Source organism: Lontra canadensis, unplaced genomic scaffold (assembly GCF_010015895.1).
Source record: "Lontra canadensis isolate GAN:19392208 unplaced genomic scaffold, GSC_riverotter_1.0 scaffold69, whole genome shotgun sequence".
NCBI classification, from domain to species: Eukaryota; Metazoa; Chordata; class Mammalia; order Carnivora; family Mustelidae; genus Lontra; species Lontra canadensis.
The window spans coordinates 10120610-10142207 of NW_022631063.1; the positions used below are offsets into that span (position 1 = coordinate 10120610).

Sequence of the window (21598 nt, forward strand, 5' to 3'; positions counted from 1 at the left end):
TTTTTTTTTTAAGATTTTGTTTATTTATTTGAGAGAGAGAGCATGAGCGAGGAGAAGGTCAGAGAGAGAAGCAGACTCCCCGTGGAGCTGGGAGCCCGATGCGGGACTCGATCCCGTGACTCCAGGATCATGACCTGAGCCGAAGGCAGTCGTCCAACCAACTGAGCCACCCAGGCGTCCCAGAGAAGAGTTTTGAATGTAGTCTACAAGGCTATGCTTTCCTCAGCACACTGCCTGCAGGGGATTTTCCCCACCAGGGATGGAGCTATCGGACTCTGGGCGCCTCCAGGTCTGTTTCTTTTGTCCACTATCCCCTGCCTTCCATCAGGGTAGCTTTGTTGACATGGTTACTAACTTACTTGACACCAACTTTTATGAATGGAGATAACCAGACCCAGCTTGTCCCACTGAAACACATACTGTACCGAGATAGTGTTCATGATTTCAGCTGGTGCATAGCTGGGTAGAGGAGGAGAGCCTGGAAACTGGACGCCGCTCATGGTGGAGGTAGAAGCTGTCTTGAGGGCATGTTCAGGCATGCTGGGCAGGACATAAGAGGAGGCTGAACATTGGAGCAGTATGTCCCGCAGGTTAGTAGGATGAAGGGCTGAAGAGGTCTAACTAGTGGTCACATGATGGGCAGGGAGTCAGGCCCAGTGATGGAAGAGGGTAGCCAGGTGTGCTGAGGAACAGGCCTGGCCACAGAAGGGTTCTGGGGAGGGACTGAGACCCAGAGAGCACCATCAGAACCAGGCAGTTGGCTATTTTGAAAAGAATTAAGATACTAGGCGGTTACCAAAGGAGAGCCATGGAAAGACAGAAACTCCGTCTCCCCAACTGAGGTAGGAACTCTATAATCAGAATTGGGGCAGAGGATCAGAGTGGGGAAAACAATGATTGTTTACATTTCTTCTAATGAGAAAGAGAGTTGGTGTCCCTGCCTGCATTGGATTTGATCCACTGGTGAGGGTCAAGCAGACCCCAGTATTGGAATTGGAAGGTTAGAGGGGGAGCAGTGCTATTTTCTATTTTCCTAGAGACTAGGACTCAATATACGTAGATAAATATATATATATATATGTAAATAAATATATAGATTGGCTGATTGAAAAAAAACCTGTGTGGGTTTAATTATCATTTAATTGATTTTCCTATTGAGCCTTGGCAAGTAGTACTTCAATTTCATATGGTAATTAAAGAGGTATAGAGAGGTGTTTAAACTGACTAGTTCTAGTCTTAACTCTTCCGCTTGCTAGCCAGACCTCTGGACAGGTTCCTGAATATCTCTGGGCCTGATTTTCCTCAGCCTATGAAATAGCAATGATGTTGCAGGATTGTTGTAATATTACCGTCAATAAGAATATCCAAAATTTATTAAGCATTTCTTTTGAGTCAGGCTCCGTGTGAAGCAGTTTTTTTTTTTTTTAAAGATTTTATTTATTTATTTGACAGAGATCTACAAGTAGGCAGAGAGGCAGGGAGAGAGAGAGGAGGAAGCAGGCTCCCCGCTGAGCAGAGAGCCCGATGTGGGGCTCGATCCCAGGACCCTGGGATCATGACCCAAGCCGAAGGCAGAGGCTTTAGCCCACTGAGCCACCCAGGCACCCCGTGTGAAGCAGTTTAAATAAATTATCTTGTTTAACTGTTGTGAGGAATAAACAAGGCATCATAGTCGAGACACCTGGCCCAGAGCATGGCACATGGTACTCCACTCGCACACACAGAGACCCGCCTGCAGGCCCACACAGCGTAGGCTGTGTACTGTTAAGGGTAAGTGGGTGATTAAGTGTTCTAGAGGATAGGAAAAAGAGGGATCAGGTTGACTGACAGGTGAAAGACTGTTGCATCAGATGAGATGAAGAAACCAGATGACATGTCAGTGACATGCCACAGGTCACTCTTTGGTCGAGTGCCCTCACCCCTGATAGAGTGGAATTGGCCTCAGAGACCCAATATGCTTTACTAACACAAGGAATCTTTCCATGTGTCACCCAAGGGGTATTATACTTACTACGTGTCTGCTGCAAAGCAGAAAGTGATAAGCTGTCATCTGTCCCTATTGCAGAAGTCCCCTTTGAGAATGCTGGTTCAGCCCAGCACCTCCCCCAGAGGTCTCCGTGTAACCCAGGACTCGCACAGCCATGTCTGGCTAACCCAGTCTCTTGTTCTGGGTTGCCCCAGAAGCTGACCTAGAGACTAGGATTTAGTCGCAAGTGGTTTTTTTGAAGATGACCCCAGGAAGACTTGTAAGGGAGTAGGGACGTGAGACCAGGAAGAAGGAAAGCCAATAAAAGTGTGGTGAGAGGATTTCAACTGGGCTCAGTCTTCCAGGCAACCGTCTAAGAAACCGTGTAGGGTTAGGAAGCCAGTGTACTTATCTTCCTACTTACTCTCCTGCCTCTTTGGCGGAGGTCACCACTTACAGGCCTTGACTGCCCAGCACTCTGGCCTCAGGTGGGGCAGTGCAGGTGCCCAAGAGAGCCGCACTGTGCAGAAAGCTGTGGTGACCTCGGGGGTGGCTGAAGCCAAGAGTGAGGGAAGTCCCACAGGACCCCAGCCGCATCGGCTACATCTGCCTTCCTATGCTGCAGACATTCCAGGTTTTAAATCTACATTTCATGTTTGAAAATCCTTAAAAGAAGTTGCCATCTTATCACAAAGTAGAACATTTCTTTGGCTGTTGTTAATATTTTATATTCCCTGAGCAGGTGCCAGCCAGTTTCTTCAGCCTCTGTGTCACCGTAAATATTTTCTTGCTGGTGGCCTTTCTGTACCTTCATCTGTGAATGAGCAGAAAACAAAATAGCCTGAGTAGTAGTCTCTGTTAAATAAGTACAGAGACATGAGCAGATCTCTAGAGCATGTGTAAGCTTTAAAGAAACAGTGGTATTCCATTCAGAAATGGACACTTTCAGCCCCAGGCAAAGGCAACCGATGAGCCTAAGTGTAGGGGTTCCAGCTTGGAATTCTGACCGTGGGGGTCTGGTCGGATGTGAGTGTGGGCCCGAGTAAGACTGCTTCCACCACATGGACTCACATTCATCCTGCCTTTCAGTGTACATACTGAGCAACATGTCTGAGTTCTGCTAAGGGAGGGCACACAGGAATGCAAATGTCTCTTTTGGATAACTCTCTCCTTAGCACATCACCATGCCCTGTCTGAGATTAAAAAAAAATAGCACTCTAAAGTGGACTCTAAAGGTAGTGAGTGATCTTTAGAGTGAAAACGTTCTTCTTAGGACCCTTGTCTTTCCAGTGCCCAATCCATACTTCCCAAATCTATTCAGATTTCTAAGTGCATTTGTCCAAAAAATACTGAGTCTGCTGAAAGTTAAGTTTGAACTTAGAAGCAGTACTCCTTTCAGGTGAGGTTTTCCAGCCCTAATTTCAAGATCCTATCTTGTGTTTGTGACTGCCTGACCTTAAACTGAAGAGGATCGTGTATGAAGGAGGAAACGTGGAAGGACGGATCTCATACTCGGTTCTGGCAGAAGAGCGAGGGACCCTGGAAATGAGCCAAGATGCTTGATCAAAGGGCCAAGGCTAGGAGTGTCCCCTTGCAGAGGTCCTGACTTATGACCTGCGCTGACAATTCTAACAGGACTAATGTTATCTACGGAAAGCACAGGGAATGTTAAATTCTCCCAGGGACAGCCAAGAATGCTTTCAGTCTTTTGTCACAAGAGCTGTTCACTAGCAAGAGGCCAGGCTCATGTGATTTTCACAGCCTGTGTGGTTCTTTGTATACTTTTTAGTGACAGACTACATAGTCAGAGGTAGGAGGCAAGAGAGAAGTCAGTTCAACCCATAAAAATCTACAAGTAGCTCAAGAATAACAGATCTTCTTAGTTCTTTTGTGATATACTGTGTGGATAACCTTAGATATTTAAGCTACGCAGATGGTAGCAGGAATGTTATTATTGGTACATCCCTGTCAGGTTTTAAAATAGAATTTTACACTGGAAAATACAAATTAGACAAAAGAATCCTTTCTGAAGTGTCCAGATGAGAAAGGAGGCAAGTGGGATTCTCAAGGGAAGCTGATAGTCTAAAGAATTTATGGAAGTCCGTGATTTATCATAAATCCTTTCGTGCTTTTACTAGAATTTGAAAAGTACTCTTACCTAACTCACTGAACATTGATTCTTCAGTTCTGGGGATATTTTTCTGACTGAATTTATTTGCAGTTGCCTCTTTGGAAAATTTATTAACAGGCTATTCTTACACTTCCCTCCAATCTTTCTTTCTTTTCTGAGATATTGATTTTATTTCCTGAACACAATTGCCTATGGTAATATCTGGGCAGAAGCAATTTTCTATGGTTCAAGGAACTGGATTCTTACGGGCATTTGTCTTAGTAATGTGATTACAGAGTCACTAACTTGATCTTAATAACATTTGCCTATTATCGTATATTAGATGCATGAAAGGAAAACTGTGCTTTCTCACTCAGAGATTTTTCCCTCGTGTATCTCCGTTAGTGGATAACGCCCTGCAAAATTAATGTCCAGGTGACTTTGAGGGGCTATTTCCCTTATTTGAAGCTAGTTAGGATTAAATACAAATATTGTCACCAATGTCACATGCAGATTGGGAATTGCTTTTTTAAGTGTACCTTGAGAAACTAAAATCATTGCTTCCCGGTATTTTATAAACTAGCCACTACTGTCCCTCTTCTGAAGCTGTTTTTACTCTGCTGCAGCTGCAGGAGGCAGCACGATACCAAAAGCTTGGAATCCACAGCCAGAGGGCCGTGGTTAGACTCTGACGGAATCCCTTACTGTGTGTGTGGGCAGGGGCCGTGTTAATCAAGCCCCACCCCGCCCTCAGTCTCCTCATCTCTTCAAGACAAGGTGACAGGACAGCCTCCCTATTCCGGTTACCTACTGAAATATAACTGGATCCTCTCACTAAAAAAACTCCATTCATTTTCAAACGATTCCCTCCTTTTTTCTTAAAACAGATAGTAGTCCTATGGAAAGATAATCCTGTCCGCAGAAAGACTTGAACAAGGTTACGACTCGCAGCTTTATTCATTATATCCCTAAACGAGATCAACCCAAATATTCACCAGTATGATAACAGATAAGCAAAGTGTGGCATATCCATGCAGTGGAAAAGTACTTGTCAGTAAAAGGAAAAAAATTACTGATCCATGCGACAGTGTGGATGAATCTTACAGACATGATGTTGAGCAAAAGGAACCAGACACCAAAGAGGGCATATTGTCTGACTCTTCAGTTTTTTAAAGATCTTATTTATTTATTTGAGAGAGAGAGAGCACGAGAGGGGGGAGGGGGCAGAGGGAGAAGCAGACTCCCTGCTGAGAGGGGAGCCCAATGCAGAGCTCCACCCCAGGATCCTGGGATCATGATGTGAGCCAAAGGCAGGTGCTGAACTGACTGCGCCACCCAGGTGTCCCTCGTCTGACTGATTTTACGTGAAGTTTTAAAACCAGCTAAACTCTGGGCGCCTGGGTGGCTCAGTTGTTAAGTGCCTGCCTTCAGCTCAGATCATGATCTCGGGGTCCTGGGATGGAGCCCAGCATCAGGCTCTCTGCTCAGCGGGGAGACTGCTTCTTCCTCTTCCTCTGCCCTTCCCTGCTGCTCATGATCCCTCTCTCAGATAAATAAAGAAAGGTCTTTAAAAATTAAATAAATAAAGCCAGCTAAACTCCTTTATGGTAATAGAAATCAGAACACTGATTCTCACTGAAGGGAGGGTCTTGACTGGGAAAGGGCACGAGGGGAATTTCAGGGTGATCGGACTGTTTTATGTCTTGATTTTGTTGGTGATTACATGGGAGTATGTATTTGTCAAAACTTGAACTGTGCAATTGAATCGAGTGCTTTATTTTGTATAAATTATACTTAAATTCAAAGAAAAGGCAATCACCCTTATCGGTTAAATGTTTAATTTTCTAATAACCAATTTTGGGGATTCTCAGGATGCAGTGACCATCTGTACTCTGGGAATTGGGACAGCCTTCGGAGAGTCCATTCTGGACAACACACCCCGCCATGCGACCATCGTTACCAGGGAGAGCAGTGAACTGCTCCGCATTGAGCAGAAGGACTTCAAGGCTCTATGGGAGGTGAGCCCCAAGGCTTCTTTGTCAATTAACGTAGTTGCAGAAAAGAAAGGGAGCTGCCACATGGATAATGGCATTACAGTCAAGCCTTAATGTGTTCTGTTCCGAGCCGGTAGATGGAATTTAATTTTCAAAACTTGTTTTTGAAATGAGTGAGTGAAAAAGCCATTTTGACACAAGACATTCCCCCCCTTTTTTTTAATTTAGTGCTTGCTCAATTTTCTGTGGTTTGACATACCTTATAATTATTTCCTGAATGACCATAGAGTGTTTTATGTATTTCCTCCCTCCTATTCCACAGATGTATTCTTAACCAGGGAACAAAATACTTTGACATTTTCTTTTGCATTTTAAAAATCATCGTTGACATGTTCCCTGGTAAAGTGGAATGAATGGGGTTAACATCTGCTTCATTTAAATGCTTTTAAAAATGATGGGCCCTATAATAAGGTATGGGAAACGAGGGACATAAAGATGTCTGGTGACTTGCCAACTTCAAAATGCATAGGTGGCACAGCGGTGGATGGAGCCAACGGACACTGGGGGCTTTTGCATTTACCGCTGCTTACCAGCGCCTCTTAGGGGCTTCATTTACAAGAAGTAGGGGGAATAAATCATCTAATATGCAGTAACGGCAAGTGAAGCACTTAGAAAGGCCCAGCTAAGCCTTGCATCTTTCACGCTCATTCCTTTTCAGTTCTGCAAGCTTCTGATTTTAACCTGTGGTTGTTCCTTATCTTTGTCCTTGGCTCAGTATGTCCAAGTGTTAACCCATCGAGCTGGCAGGCTTTGCAACTTGTCCCGGTGTGGCTAAGATTTTAAACTTGATCTAAAAAGAATTTTGTGTAATCAAATAGTTTCCTCCAGAGCCAAACAAATGACAGATGCATTAAGGGAGCCAACCTGCAGGTGAAGGAGTGATGCTTTGCCTTAAAAGTCCTGTAAAGCCTTGGAAGGCCTTGGTGGTGAAACCTGTTACTTTTATTCTTGGCAGTAGTGAATAAATTGCGGGGTTGCTTGTTTGAAATGTTCCTCTTAGAAAATATTAAAGAGCTCCAACTGCTCTGTAAAGTTCAGAGACAAAAGCTAGTTTTAGGAAGGCAAAGCCAAAGTAGGTTTGCATGAGGTGTGTGCAGTTAGGTTTTCTGTCAATTAAAAGGGACCAAGCTTGAGGCAAATAAATCTTTTTTTTTTGGATCTTTCATGTTTAAAAGGTAAACTGAAAAAGTCTTTTCCAAAAAAGAAAATTTGGAAAACCGGTTTAAGAACAAAAATGATTTCCACCTGTGATGTATGTCATTATAACTGCTTTTGTCTGTCATGATATCTTCAGGTTGCTCATTGAGGATGGTTTGTGGAAATATTTAAAATTTTATTTTAATTAGGAGCTCTCAGTACTATGAAGGAAGTTCCTGACAAGCTACCTGTGAATATTTTTTAAAAAATTATTATTAGAAAAATTGTCAAACATACAGAAAATCCAAAAGGATAATACAATGAGCACCCGAACATCCCCACTCAGCTTGGCAGTTGCTAACATATAGCCAGATTTGTTTCATCTTTGTTTTTGTGTGTGTTTTTTTTTTTTTTTTGCTGAACCACTTTAATGTAAATGACAGACATTATGACATTTCACTGTAAATATTCAGCATAATCTCCAAAAAGTTAGAATACCCTGCTACATACCCATAATACCTTCATTTCACTTAACAAAACTAAAGATAATATCTTAATATCTAATACCCAGTCCACAGTTCAAATTTCCCTGTAAATACCCATAAATAAGTAAATACGTAGTCAATAACTATCTTTGATTTCTGTTTTATTCCAAACCATGTTCAAATAAAGAATCGCGTATTACATTTGGTTGTTATAGATCCATCAGTCAGTCAGTCTCTTTCTCTCCCCTTCCCTCCCTCCTAACACCTCTCTGTCTCTCTCTTTCTCTTCATGACATTGACTTGTTAAAAAGGCCAGGTCAGTTTCTCCCCAATTCAAGATTTGTTTGATTGTTTTCCTATGGTATCTTTTTGCACCCCTGCCCCAGTGTCTCCTATAAATGGAAGTTAGAGCTAAAAACTTGATGAGATCAAATCAAACATTTTTTTTGGCAAGAAAGTGTCAAAGGTGCTACTGAGTACATCAGGACGTTCATCACGTCTGCGAGCTTTACTATGGGTGATGCATTAGTTGGATTAGTGTGATCCTGTAGTTAGAGTGCACTTGAGCGCATTGCAGGGCTCTTTTCCACAGATATTTCCCTTAAATGAAAATCACTAAATGGGGATATTGATATTGAGGGTGGTCTTTGGTATCCCAAACCTTGCCACGTGATTCTGCAGCTCAGTGCGTCCAACCCTTCCTCTGTGACCTCAGAGCAGATTTCTGATCTCCCCTGCCAGTGACTTAAGTGAGCTGAAAAGAATGAACAGAGTTTTTGTCTGACTTCTTAATTTACAGGCGGGGGACTGAACCTCACAGTGAGTAAGAGATTAGTCAGACACTTCATTTTATTTGCCTGTTCATGTAACTCTGTACAGAGTGCAAACTACGTGCTCAGTCATCATTTTAACTGGCTAAAATGAAAATGCAAGAAACTCCATTATCTAGCAATCTGCGTGAGTCAGGAATTTATTATTGGGCACAACGATGCACCTACACTATGGGATAATCCTAAGAAATCATAAAATTCTAAATTACCTTCGAAATAAAAAAGACCAACTTAAATTTATTCTACCATTCGTTTCTCAACACACATTCATTGAGCATCTCCTGTGTGCCAGGTGTGTCTATAGCAGCAAACGAGATTGGCTGGGCTCGTGCTCTCCAGCAAGGGCTTCTGTTCTACTCAGAGAATGCCGAAAATAACCTACCGAGTCATAATATTATTTCAGAGTAGAATATATCATTATCATTAAATAGATTTTATCTCGGTCTGAATGAATGGTCTACTTGTACATATAGCACTGATCTGCTAGCAAAATATCTGATATTCAGAATACCTATTCCTTGATTATGTCAGATAATTGAGTTTATAACTCAGCCATTTATTGCACTCATAAATAATTGCTCATTGTCAAAATTAAAATTCAAGCTCGCACTCTCAGCTGAAGTCTAAGTTAGATCTGCCCACCAAACATTAAAGGGAGAAGATTATGTCAGGAAGGGGTCAGGTAGGAGCCTCACTGCACTGTGAGATGGTGGGAAGAAGGCAGCAGAAAGAGAAGCCGGATAATGCCTCTTCTGGTGGCAAGGTAAGGAACTCAGTGTTGGGCTATAGGTTAGGAATAGTAAAAATTAGTTAACCTGAATCAAGGATCTAAATGTGCGTGTTTATCTCATTTGACTACTTACTTTTGGAGAATGTTATGGCGGGTCCACTGTGCAAGCACCCTCTTGTTTAGCTTTGTCTCCTTATCTATGTCCTGTTGTCATTTAAAAGGGCTGACAGATAAAACTTGAGGGCCAGGATTCTAAGTTACTTCTTCTAACTCTAAAAATTATGCTCTGTAGCCACTACTAGGTAGCGTAGTCTAAAAGTAGCTCTTTAATAGGCTGAGCAAATAGTCTATTTTAAATCTTCTACTTGGGGCTTTAATGGCAACACAAAGCTAGGGAATCCTGCTTCCTTTCCTGACCAAAGGCAAGTTTCGCCGGCTACTCTGCAGGAAGAGAACAAACTCAGAGAACTACATGTGAGATTTTGAAATCCTATTCAATTTCATCCCAAATACCTCTTGCTTTATATTGTCTATTATGTTGTAAGTTAAATTGGTAGCACCCAGTGTATTTTAAAAAGTTATTCCCATAAATGTAACCAGAAGCATTATTCGATAGCCTCTGCAAATACATCAAAGGAAGTATTCCCCAAGATGGAACTGAGGTCGTAGCTTGATGCTTTGCTTTGCATTCTCTGTCTTTCCTAATGAAAGCTGCTTTCTCTCCTCCTCTCCTTCCATGTTTCAGTTGCTAATTTATGGTCAGATTTGAGAGCATTGGGTTGCTCCATCTTAAGACATGGTCGGGTTTTCTTAATGTAAGTGAATTATGGTAATTTTATTCAGAGTTGGTCAATAATGCATCCCCCTTCTTATGCATCTGTGGTATTAGGACTTAATAAAATCTATGATCCAGGACATAAAACATCTCATTTTTCAGTAGCATATGGGGGATGGAGAGAGAAGGAAAAGGAGAGGAGACAGGAGATAGTTTTTTTTTTTTATTTAGTTTTTTTTAAAAAAAGATTTTATTTATTAGTTAATAATTTGACACAGAGAGAGAGAGAGTGTGAGCAGTGGGAAGGGCAGAGGAAGAAGGAGAAGCAGACTACCCACTGAGTGGGGATGGGGGGACTCGATCCAAAGGCAGCCGCTTACCCGACTGAGCCATGCGATCGCCCCCATCATATTTAGTTCTTGAGACAACTCTAATTTCAACTCTTTGGCACTGGTGGCATTGCATACCCTCAGTAAGGAAGTTAAATGGCAGAGTAGTGAAGGGGAGGCTTGGTAGTTTAAAGCCAATTATTAATATTTGGCCCAAGATTGTGGGCATTTATGATTGCTTGTGGCTCTTGGACTAAATAAAGAACTGGTTTACTGTCCAAATCCATGAGTTTCTTCACAGCACATATAGGATAAAGTTCCCAGTGCTTACAAATGACTACAGCAAGGGGCTTTTTGTTCTTCTTGTTGACTTTCTATCTAACATCGTGTCTGTATGAGGATGCTTCCAGCTTTGCAGCATGTTTCGACATCTGTACATGGAATATCCCAAATACATGAAATTGAACGATGAGGTGAGTCCAGTGTATTCAGAAAAGTAGATTCAAGAGGCGCTCTTGATCAAATTCATAAAATACACTACTGAGAGGTCCTTGAACAAGTGGTCTGCCCCCTGCTTCACTGTGCTTCAATTGCATGAGCATCTTCTAGCCAAAAGCTTTCCTTCCCTGTGAGCCATGTTTGAGCACGTTCAAAATAATAACACGTGTTTATGAAGAAATCATTTGAAATGTAAAGGCAGCAATAAAACGACAGAGTCTAAAAATAAAGGCAATATTTAAAATTTATAGTCTGGCCCATGCTGTAATAAAAGTGATTTCTTAGCTGTAATTGTCACTCAGAAACTTCTTGGCACACATTGTGATTTTATTCTAACCAAAGGATCCCATGTCCCCGAGAACCATTGCTCAGACATAATGATTGATACAGGAGAGTTATTCCCCAGATGTGTCTGCGGCCTCAGTAAATATCATTAAGTGACCAAAAATCTATTTCAAGCTTTATGGGATATAAAACTTAATGATAAAATGAGGAAATAAGTGCATGTTCTGTCTTAGCCAAAGAATGCAACTTCTAAACAGGAATATTTCTAAGAGTATGAATATTGTTGCAGAAATATGTTTACATCTGTCTCTACTCCCTGATTTTCAAAGAGTTTTATTTCTCGATTCTACCAGTTATGTTGGTAGTTGTGGGACTGAAAAGCCTTTGAGTTATTTCCATTCACTGCCTCTTCTTGGACTGTGCAGGGAGAAAAAGTCCTTTTCCATTAATAATCTTTCAAGTCACTGTGAGAATAGGAAGTATTGAAATAACAGCAGCTTAGCCTTTGCTGGCGTGCTTTAAAACCCTTATTAGAATAGTATACTTCTCAGAGGCATCTGCTCCTGCCTTGAATAGACTTGATGTTCCTGTCAGTCTCAGGCTGTCAGAAAAATTAAAGCCAAATACTTAAAACATAATATCAGAACATAAAAATCTCAGAAGTCCTTTATTTAGCATGTACACCATTTCAGATTTGTTCACTTTTACTTAAACGGGAGGCTTCCAAGGTGGGCTGGTATTTCAGGTAAATATTCAGTGGCCCTGAGCAGGGAGACCGGACTGCATGACCCAGCCTCAGACGCACAGCCTGCCTGTTAGTACACCTCATCGGAGGACTGGCTGGAACCTAAAAGCCAAGGGACGTGCTTTCTCCCAAGTCAGAAGTCTGTGCTTACTTTTGGCAACTTTGGAGCTTGTACTGTAGGGTTACTTCCCAGGCCAGAAATTTGCATCAAAGGGCTAAGAAAAATACATCCAAAAATAAACATGAAAGCCAAGATTTCATGCCAGGAACTCCAGCCACACACATCCTGTTGGCTGGTTGTCTTGACTCTCCTCACAGTTGTGATTCTTTTAAACGAAGCGGAAGCCTGCTCCGATGACTTGGACCTAATGTCTGCTCCAGGGTCTCACTCCTCTGTCCTCGAGCTTTTCCATAGCGTGGCGCAATGATTCAAATCCAGAAAGGAAGGGAGTGAAGTTATTAGGAGGTAACTAAAGTTAAATATATGTGTATGTGTAGAGGAAGTCTTTTCCTACTGTCTTTGGCTGCCTGAGCTTTTCTGGAGATCCACCAGCACCGGACTGAGATCCTTTTAACACTAACAGATACAAACAAGGAGTTATCGGCAATGAAGGTGTATTTTGCTGTCCAGATAAAGGACAGATATTCACTGGATGTCTGGGAACTCTGAGAGACTGGAAAAGAAGGACATATGCCCTATAAGGTCAGAATGGATCTTTATTTATTCTTTGGTGGGGAGACGTTCTATGTCCCAGTTTGCATTTTGGTTTGAGGAATTACAGTGTGAAACATATCTGGCTTTCCTAATTATGTTCCACCAGACCTAAACATATAACGGGACTGACATAATTTGATTTCATCTTTGTTTGTGATGCATGTGTGTATGGAGGGAGGAGTGGTGGTTCATCTCTTCCTGATTGTGAAGGGTATGTTTGTTTAGCCTGATGATCTTAAATAGGTTTCTAGATAAACAAAGAGAGTTGTTCATAACTAGCCAGTTACATTGATCACATTGATATTAAATATATGTATTTATCTGGTGACATATTTGAATGGCACATATTAAAAATGACTTTGGGGCAAGATAACAGATTGAGAGTGATGGTATTTTGTCCCCTGGATGCTCAGTGGGTATTTTGCCTGCAGCTCTCAGACTATATGAATTCCTTAGTGTTTATGGGAACTCTGTTACATTATTGATGACTTGGAAGTCATACCAGCTCTGCAAGCTATGATTTTCCTATTTCTCAGAAGATGATCAGGGGGTCTGAGCAGATCAAGGCTTGGCTGGCAGGTGCCAGCAATGTCCAGATGCTGTGGGTAGACCTGTTGGCAGTGTGTGGTAAGCAGTAGTCATCGCTTCTTAGCCGGTGCTCTTCTGGGGGTTCATTTCAGGAGTGTGTACCAGATCCTAGGATCTTGTAGTTGTTGTTAGCAGAGGTTCTGGAATGCCTCCCATGGCCGTGCATTTGCCAGCTCACCTTTGACCCCTCACCACCCCCCAGCCCCTGGGATTTTATCTTGCAATGGCCCTCATTACTCTCCCAGCGAACCTACCCCTCTGCGTGGCTGCTAAGGAACTTCTCAACTCCCTGCTGATTGAAGCCACTTTGAAAATGTCATCTTTTAGAAACTCCTGTAGTATTCAACAAACATCTTCTTGGTTCCCTCCAAGGGGAAGTGCAAAATGTATCACATCTGTCCTGGTTTACAGTTTAGTGCAGGGGACAGACAAGCATAAATATCAATCACCCCGATATAAGACAAACTGGAAAGTTCTCTAAGGAAGATCCAGGCCAGAGGACATATGGGGTAGGGCAGGGAGTGATTCAGTTCCATCCGGGGTATCATTTTGAACAAAGACAAAGAAATCGGGCTCTGAATTCTGTGGCTAACAGGGCTATTTTTCAGCATCCCTGAAGGATTGGGGTCAGTTAACCAAATTATGGCATTTGAGGCAGTCTTGTCCCAAGGGACTGACCACATAGAAGAGGCAGGCTTCTTCACTCCTACTGTTCTGTGTTCTGCCCTCTCCTCCAGTGATAGGCCCCTGGGCAGGCTTGTAGGGGTCAGCCTGCCCTCTGAGGGTGTCATGTGTTGCATTCCCAAATGCCTAGCTTTGTGTTTTGTTTGTTGTTTGGTCATCATCTGAAGAAATCCGCTCTGAGGTTTAATGAGTTCCGCAGGCAAAGGCAGTTCTAGTCGGGAAAACTATAAGAACTTGAGACTCAGAAGGAACTCGTGGTATGGACTGGGGGATATTGTTAAGCTCTTTATGTGTAGAAAGCCCTGTGGTCATGGGACTCTTCTGTTCTCAATGGGCCAAATTCCACTCCTGCGTAGTCTCTAGGCTGCTGCAGAGAGGTTAGAGCCCAGTCACTGGGGCAGGGTGTCTGACACCGAGGAAAGAGCTGCAGGAAATCCTGTCACAAAGTCAGCCTCTCCAAATTCCTGCAGGCTTGCCGTGGTTGATGTTACTAACCTCAGTGTTTTGAGCTGTCTGGCCCAAACCAATAAATGCTAGACAGACCTTCTAAAGGCTATTGATGTGGTCAAGTGGTCTGGCCTGAAATTCTGATCTATTCCTGATTTAACCCAGCTCTGCTAGATAACTTTTTGGAAAGCTCTCCAGCTCCTAGGCCACCTATCTATAAATGCAAAGATAGCTTTACTTAAATGCTGCCTTGCTGTCAAGAATGCTCCAAGTTCATGTTGATTGCTTACTTAGGTTCCTTATGAATTGGAAATTTTAGTAACCACCCCCCCCTTTTCCTTTAGGTTTACAAATTCAAGAAGGCAAAGCCACAGATTATGTGACTGGAAAGTACAAAGTCTAGGCAACAGCTCATACTGTATCAAATTATATTATTAGAAAGGCAGGAACTTGGGGCGCCTGGGTGGCTCAGTTGGTTAAAGCCTCTGCTTTTTGCTCAGGTCATGATCTCAGGGTTCTGGGATCGAGCCCCGCATCGGGCTTTCTTCTCGGCGGGGAGCCTGCTTCCTCCTTCTCTCTCTGCCTGCCTCTCTGCCTACTTGTGATTTCTGTCTATCAAATAAATAAATAAATAATCTTAAAAAAAAAAAAAAAGAAAGAAAGGCAGGAACTTTTTGGTATTTTTCCTCATTGAAAGTTGTAATTCTTGAAACTACTTCCACATTAGAATTACCTGGAAAGCTAAACATTCCCACATGTGGGCCTTCTGTAGAACAATGAAACCATAATCTCTAGAGGAGGGGTCCTGGGTATCAGTAGCTCCTTCACGCTCCCCAAGGAGGCCTACTGGGCAGCCAGGGTTGAGAACCTCTGTCTTCCAGCAGTGGGCTTTGGTAAGTGGGCACTGTGTCCCTTTGCATCTGCTTCTGCCCTTACTTGCCTGGTGTTTTTGTTCTGTGCTCAGGCTGTATGATTGAATAATATGCCTGTTCTTGTTTGTGTTAAATCTCCTAGTGTGGGGCGCCTGGGTGGCTCAGTGGGTTAAAGCCTCTGCCTTCGGCTCAGGTCATGATCCCAAGGTCCTGTGATCGAGCCCCGCATTAGGATTTCTGCTCAGCGGGGAGCCTGCTTCCTCCTCTCTCTCTGCCTGCCCCTCTGCCTACTTGTGATCTCTGTCTGTCAGATAGATAAATTAAAAAAAAAAATCTCCTAGTGTAATTCTTCCTTCTCTCATATAGACATTCAACTTCCAAATTATGGTTCCTGCCAGATTTATATAATAATGGCCATCAGCACTTTAGAGATACAGTGAGTGGGGTTTTTTATTTGGGGGTTTGTGATTAGAGGTTCCCTGTGTGGTCTGGTTATTAAAATTGTGAGAATCGGGGCACCTGGGTGGCTCAGTGGGTTAAAGCCTCTGCCTTCAGCCCAGGTCATGATCCCAGGGTCCTGGAATCAAGCCCCACATGGGGCTCTCTGCTCAGCAGGGAGCCTGCCACCCTCCCCCACTCTCTCTGCCTGCCTCTCTGCCTACTTGTGATCTCTGTCTGTCAAATAAATAAATAAAATATTTTAAAAAAATTGTGAGAATCAAGTGCAAAATCCACCCCCACCCCCGGCCAATTCAACCACCCTACAAGCACACATTCTCTCAGCTGTCAGAACAATCTTCTCATTACATATCATGTAGCTCCTGGAAAATTCCACACTGTACCTTTGCACAAGAATGTGAGTGAAAAAGACAAGTAATATCATAGCACTATTATGAAGAGAGTTTTGAGCTCATGGGCCCCCAGAGAATGTTGAGATCCCTGACCTGTCCCTGAACTATACTTTGAGAATGACTTCTCTAAGATAAATTCCCAGAAAAAGAATACTAAGATGAAGGGTATGAAAACATTTATGTCTCTTGATAAATATGACCACATTTATTTTCAGTTGCTTTTATTCTGCCACCAGGATTATTTGAGCATGCCTATTATATCCAGCCTTGGCCAGCATAACCATTACATATTTTCCTCTGTTATAATAGACACTGTTATTATCATTGTGTTTCTTTGATTACTGCTGGGATGGCTGAGATTTTTTTATATATACTTTTTCTGATTAGATTTCCTCTTTCAGAGACCATGTTACTCACCCATACATTGACATTTATTAATCAGTTTATATGAATGCTTTATTTTACCAAGCTATTAACCCTTTGTTATAATTCCTGCAAATATTTTATCTCGGCCTGTTGACTTTTCATTTGTCATGACTTTTAAGTACATAAATTTTGGGGCGCCTGGGTGGCTCAGTGGGTTAAAGCCTCTGCCTTCGGCTTAGGTCATGATCCCAGGGTCCTGGGATCGAGCCCTGCATTGGGCTCTCTGCTCAGCGGGGAGCCTGATTTCTCCTCTCTCTCTCTGCCTGCCTCTCTGCCTACTTGTGATCTCTGTCTGTCAAATAAATAAATTTTTTTTAAAAAGTACATAAATTCTAAATCCATAACTCTCCAAGAAAAAGACTATTTTGTGGGTTAAAAATTTTTAAATTTGTTTTATAAAGATATTTTCTTTCATTTGTAGCTAATTTGAAAAAAATCACATGATGTAGGCAATAATAGTGTTTTAGTCAGTGGTGCTGTCAGCATGAATTGAATGAGTTTTTAAAACTTTCTTCATTGCTTCTCTCTTCTGCTTCAAAACATTTATAAATGCTCTTACAAATTCATATTATTGGCTCCAATTGTTTCTTATAACATCTATGTTATAACCTATGTCTTATAACCTTATTTTAGCAAGAGTATCACAATTTTCTTCAGATTTCTTTTCTGGATATTTGTACCAAGACCTGTGTCCCTTCCACTGCTCTTCTGCTTCAGTTTCTGTGAAGATCCCAGTGATTTAAGGGTGGAATCCTCCAGCTTTTAGTTCCCACTGACCCTCCCCTCCACCCCTCACACGCCATACATTGCTCTAAGCTTTGAGTCTGAGTGAAACATCAGTGTTACTGGGATACCTTCTGAAGTTAGTGAATTGAGTCCTCTTTTTAAACTTTATTCTATTTATTTATTCATTTGAGGGGGAAGGGGCAGAGGGAGAAGGAAAGAATCTCAGGAAGACTCCCCCTGCTGAGTGTGGAGCTTGATCTGGGGCTCAGTCTTATGATCCTGAGATCATAACCTTTGCCGAAACCAAGAGTCGGGTGCTTAACTGAGCCACCCACATGCCCGAAGTGAGTCCTCTTCTTTGAGCATCTGTAACTGTTTGTTTTCTTTTCTTCACTGTCCAGAATTTTATCTACCTCTTTAATAGTTCTAGGGAAAGCACAGCTCTTAGCAGTAAGTGTTAATGAAAATGGCTTTTCATTTTTAGGTCTTTGCTATTTGTTGTGGGTTTTACTTTATTTGTTTAGAGGACATTTTTGCTCATGCTTCACTTTATCTAAAAAATTCATAGAATTGCCTAGTACAAGTATACTGAAAAAGGAAAAAACCTCTCTATAATAGCTTACATTATATCTAATCCCTGTTAAAGGCATAACAGAACTTGGAAAAGGGAAAATGTAGTAAAATGACCAGATACAGCATTTAATAAAAGATCTACCTAGTCAAAGTGCCTGGCTGGCTCAGTTGATTAAGCATCTGACTCCTGATTTCACCTCAGGTCATGATCTCAAGGTCCTGGGATCAAGAGCATCTGGCTCCACGTTGGACATGGTATCAGCTTGAGTTTTTCTCTCCCTCTCCTTCTGCCTCTCCCCCCTCTCAAATAAATAATATTTGAAAAGCAAAAACATCTCCCTACTTAGGAACATACACAACTTTGTGAACAATGCTGTAAAAAGTATTTACTTATCAGTAAGTCATGAAGTTTTTAAATAGCTTTAAAAATGTTAGTGTTCTACTTCTCTGAAAATGGTATTGCAGAGCACACTACCGCAATTGACATTTTCTTTCCTTAATTACCAAAGGTTTTGTCATACATAGCAGATGGCATATTTAATGAGGTTATAATTAATAAATGAAAATTAATAAATTAAAATCATTGCATGACTTCCTGATAGTAATAATTGCAAGCATGTTCATAATAGTCTAAACTATTATAAGTCCTGACATAGTTAAGAAATTTTTAGAGATTTTTAGTAGAGTTGGCATTCCATCTTCATGACATTCTCTTTCTTGCATTCTGCCTCTGGCTTCATCCTTTCTTCTCCCTCATTCTATCCCCTTCTCCAGACTTCATTTAGGTCTGAAATGTCAGCTTCTCTTTTTTCCCTCCTTTTTATTTAAATTTTGAACACTCAGAAAATTTGAAAAAATGACCAGTAGGAAATACCAAGTTAACTTGAATATTTTAGGTTGATTTTTTTTTCCCTCCCTGCTTCTTCCTGTCCTAGCCAGCCTCCTTTTATAATCAATTGTGTGTTTATCTCTTCCTTCTCAATTCCATCTCACCATCTCCATGACCTCCCTTGTCTCCCCTCTTATCTAGCCAGGTGAAGGGAGGCAGCATGGTTTTGTTTTGTTTTTTAATTTTTATTTTTTATAAACATATAATATATTTTTATCCCCAGGGGTACAGGTCTGTGAATCGCCAGGTTTACACACTTCACAGCACTCACCTTAGCACATACCCTCCCCAATCCATAACCCCACCCCCCTCTCTCAACCCCCCTCCCCCCAGCAACCTTCAGTTTGTTTTGTGAGATTACGAGTCACTTATGGTTTGTCTCCCTCCCAATCCCATCTTGTTTCATTTATTCTTCTCCTACCCCCTTAACCCCCCATGTTGCATCTCCACTTCCTCATATCAGGGAGAGCATATGATAGTTGTCTTTCTCCGATTGACTTATTTCGCTAAGCATGATACCCTCTAGTTCCATCCATGTTGTCGCAAATGGCAAGATTTCACTTCTTTTGATGGCTGCATAGTATTCCATTGTGTATATATATCACATCTTCTTTATCCATTCATCTGTTGATGGACATCTAGGTTCTTTTCATAGTTTGGCTATTGTAGACATTGCTGCTATAAACATTCGGGTGCACGTGCTCCTTTGGATCACTATGTGGCAGCATGGTTTTTTAAGACCAAGGAATGGGAATCAGCCCAGCTCTGTGCCCCAGGCAAGTTACTTCACTGCCTAAACCCCTCTCCCCATTTGTAAAAGGAGGTTAACAATAATCCTATCACAAATGGTTGAGAGGATGGAAAGGATATAATGCCAGCAAACCCTTAGCCCCACAGATCCATGCACATGGAGGAGTTCAGACACGTGCATGCTTGCTCAGACACCTAGTGTGCTGTCTCTGCTGCCCAGGGATAATGTTCAAACCATCTACGTTGGCATCCAGAACTTTCTAAATGTGGCCATACATCCTTTTCCAGCCATATTCCCTCTTTTAATTTATCCGAATATTTTTCTCAACCTAAATCATATCAGCAAGCACTAGTTGGGCATTCGTGAAATGCCAGGTGCTATGCTAGGCACTGGGCACACGGATGTGAACAGCATGTAGCCCTCAAGGAGCTCACAGTCGAATGGAGGTAAATATGTGAAAATAAATTTTAAAATCAGATGATATGAGCTATTGCAGAGGCGCATACAGGGGCTGGAAGTGGGAGGAGGAGATGGTACCTGCCAGGGAGAGTCCCAACAGTTTCCAGAGAAGGTCCCCTTGTGTGTATGGTCCTCCTAAGGCTGACAGGAAGGTGACTGACAGGAAGACGTCACCAGACACAAGCAGAGGATATAAGCGCTACTGAGGGAACATGTCTGTTTTGGTGGAACATGGAGGAGGGGTTATAACAGTCCTCTCAGTTCCAGGACAAGCTTGCCTCCTTCTCAAGCTCTTCATGGAAAGAAGAGCCTGTCAGAGCCAACTAGCCTTTCCTGAGGACAGCAAAGGATTTTCATCTCCTTGTTTCCCATCCCGGAAGATAACCCCCATCCTCCCACCCCTTCGCAGCCTCTCACCCCCCAGCTCTTCTGGACTCTAGTGCCATGCCTGCTTGCTCCCTGGGGCAAAAACACACTACAAGCCCAAAAAGTGTTAAGGCCCCTTTACCTCCACTCACCTCCTTTCTCCACCTGTCCCAAGACCCAGTCCAACTGCTGTCTCCCTTAACATCTGCCCACCCCAATGACTAAGGACCATTTTCTATAGAAGCAGGATACAGATCAGACCATATAGTCTGTTCCCTCTTCATGTGGGAGAATACTGAACATTTATTCTGAAAAAAAATCTTTGCAGAATTTGTGATGTGAGAATGGAGAGGATGGATAATTTTCACTGTGGCTTTCAGGCTGAGACATGGGTATCCAGAAATTCTTCTTGTAGTGAAAAGAAATCATTAGGAAAAATGCCAAGTTCCAGTCTCAAAACAGAAATGCTTTGCAGTAAGAGGTTCTACCAAAGCCTGTTTTAAAACAAATATTTCTAATCCATGGATCCATCGCTCCTCTAAATAGAGCACATTGAAGTATTTTGTATCCAGTTCCAAAATGATTAAACTTTAATGATAAGTCTTCATGGAAGTGTGGTTTTGTATTTTCAGTTCCATACCTCTCCCCCAAAGCCACCCACATATAATCATGCCCACACTGCTAAGTAGACACCTTCAGACAATGGTAATTCTAAAAATTAGCCACAGCATGGCCCATCATGCAGAACAATAATTGCCTTTGTTTTTTATTTAAAGTAATTTAATTTATTGAGACTAGGTAATACATACACATGGTAACTAAATTGGCTAATTGAATTTAAATTAAAAAAAATACAGCAGAATATATATAATGAAAAACATGCTTTTCTCTCACCCCTGCCCTAACCACCAGCTCCCTTGCCAGAAGCAACCCACTGTTACTAGTTTCTTCTCTAGAATATTTTATGCACAATATTCTCTTTGCTTGGTTATTGGGCAAGACGTCCAAAGCTTACATTTGATTCTTTTTGTCAACCTCTTGAGAAAGAAAAAAGTTTTAACATCTCTAAAATTATCAAGACATTTTGAATCACAGTCTTCACACAAATTGACTGTGACATACCTACCAGGAATTGAGGTTACTATTTATTTAAATTGCAACAACTTGAGTCTCCTGTCAGCACTGTGTGATGTTATAAATCTGAGAATGTTATTACAAAATGTGACTGTGTTTCAAATAGAAAACTCTAACCAAGCTTATAGGAGTCTTTAGTACAATTTGTTTTAATTTTTAGTTATTACAAACAA

General features: G+C 41.9%; 1 protein-coding gene across 3 annotated transcripts in view; it reads left to right on the forward strand.

Annotated features, from left to right (window-relative positions):
* The window catches only part of RAPGEF4 (Rap guanine nucleotide exchange factor 4), a 294249-nt gene that overhangs the window by 72846 nt on the left and 199805 nt on the right, over positions 1 to 21598 (forward strand). For all 3 annotated transcript variants that reach the window (XM_032880467.1, XM_032880470.1, XM_032880468.1), the window contains one exon: positions 5948 to 6094. In XM_032880467.1, the coding sequence (XP_032736358.1) occupies positions 5948 to 6094 (147 nt within the window). The remainder of the gene's footprint in view (positions 1 to 5947; positions 6095 to 21598) is intronic.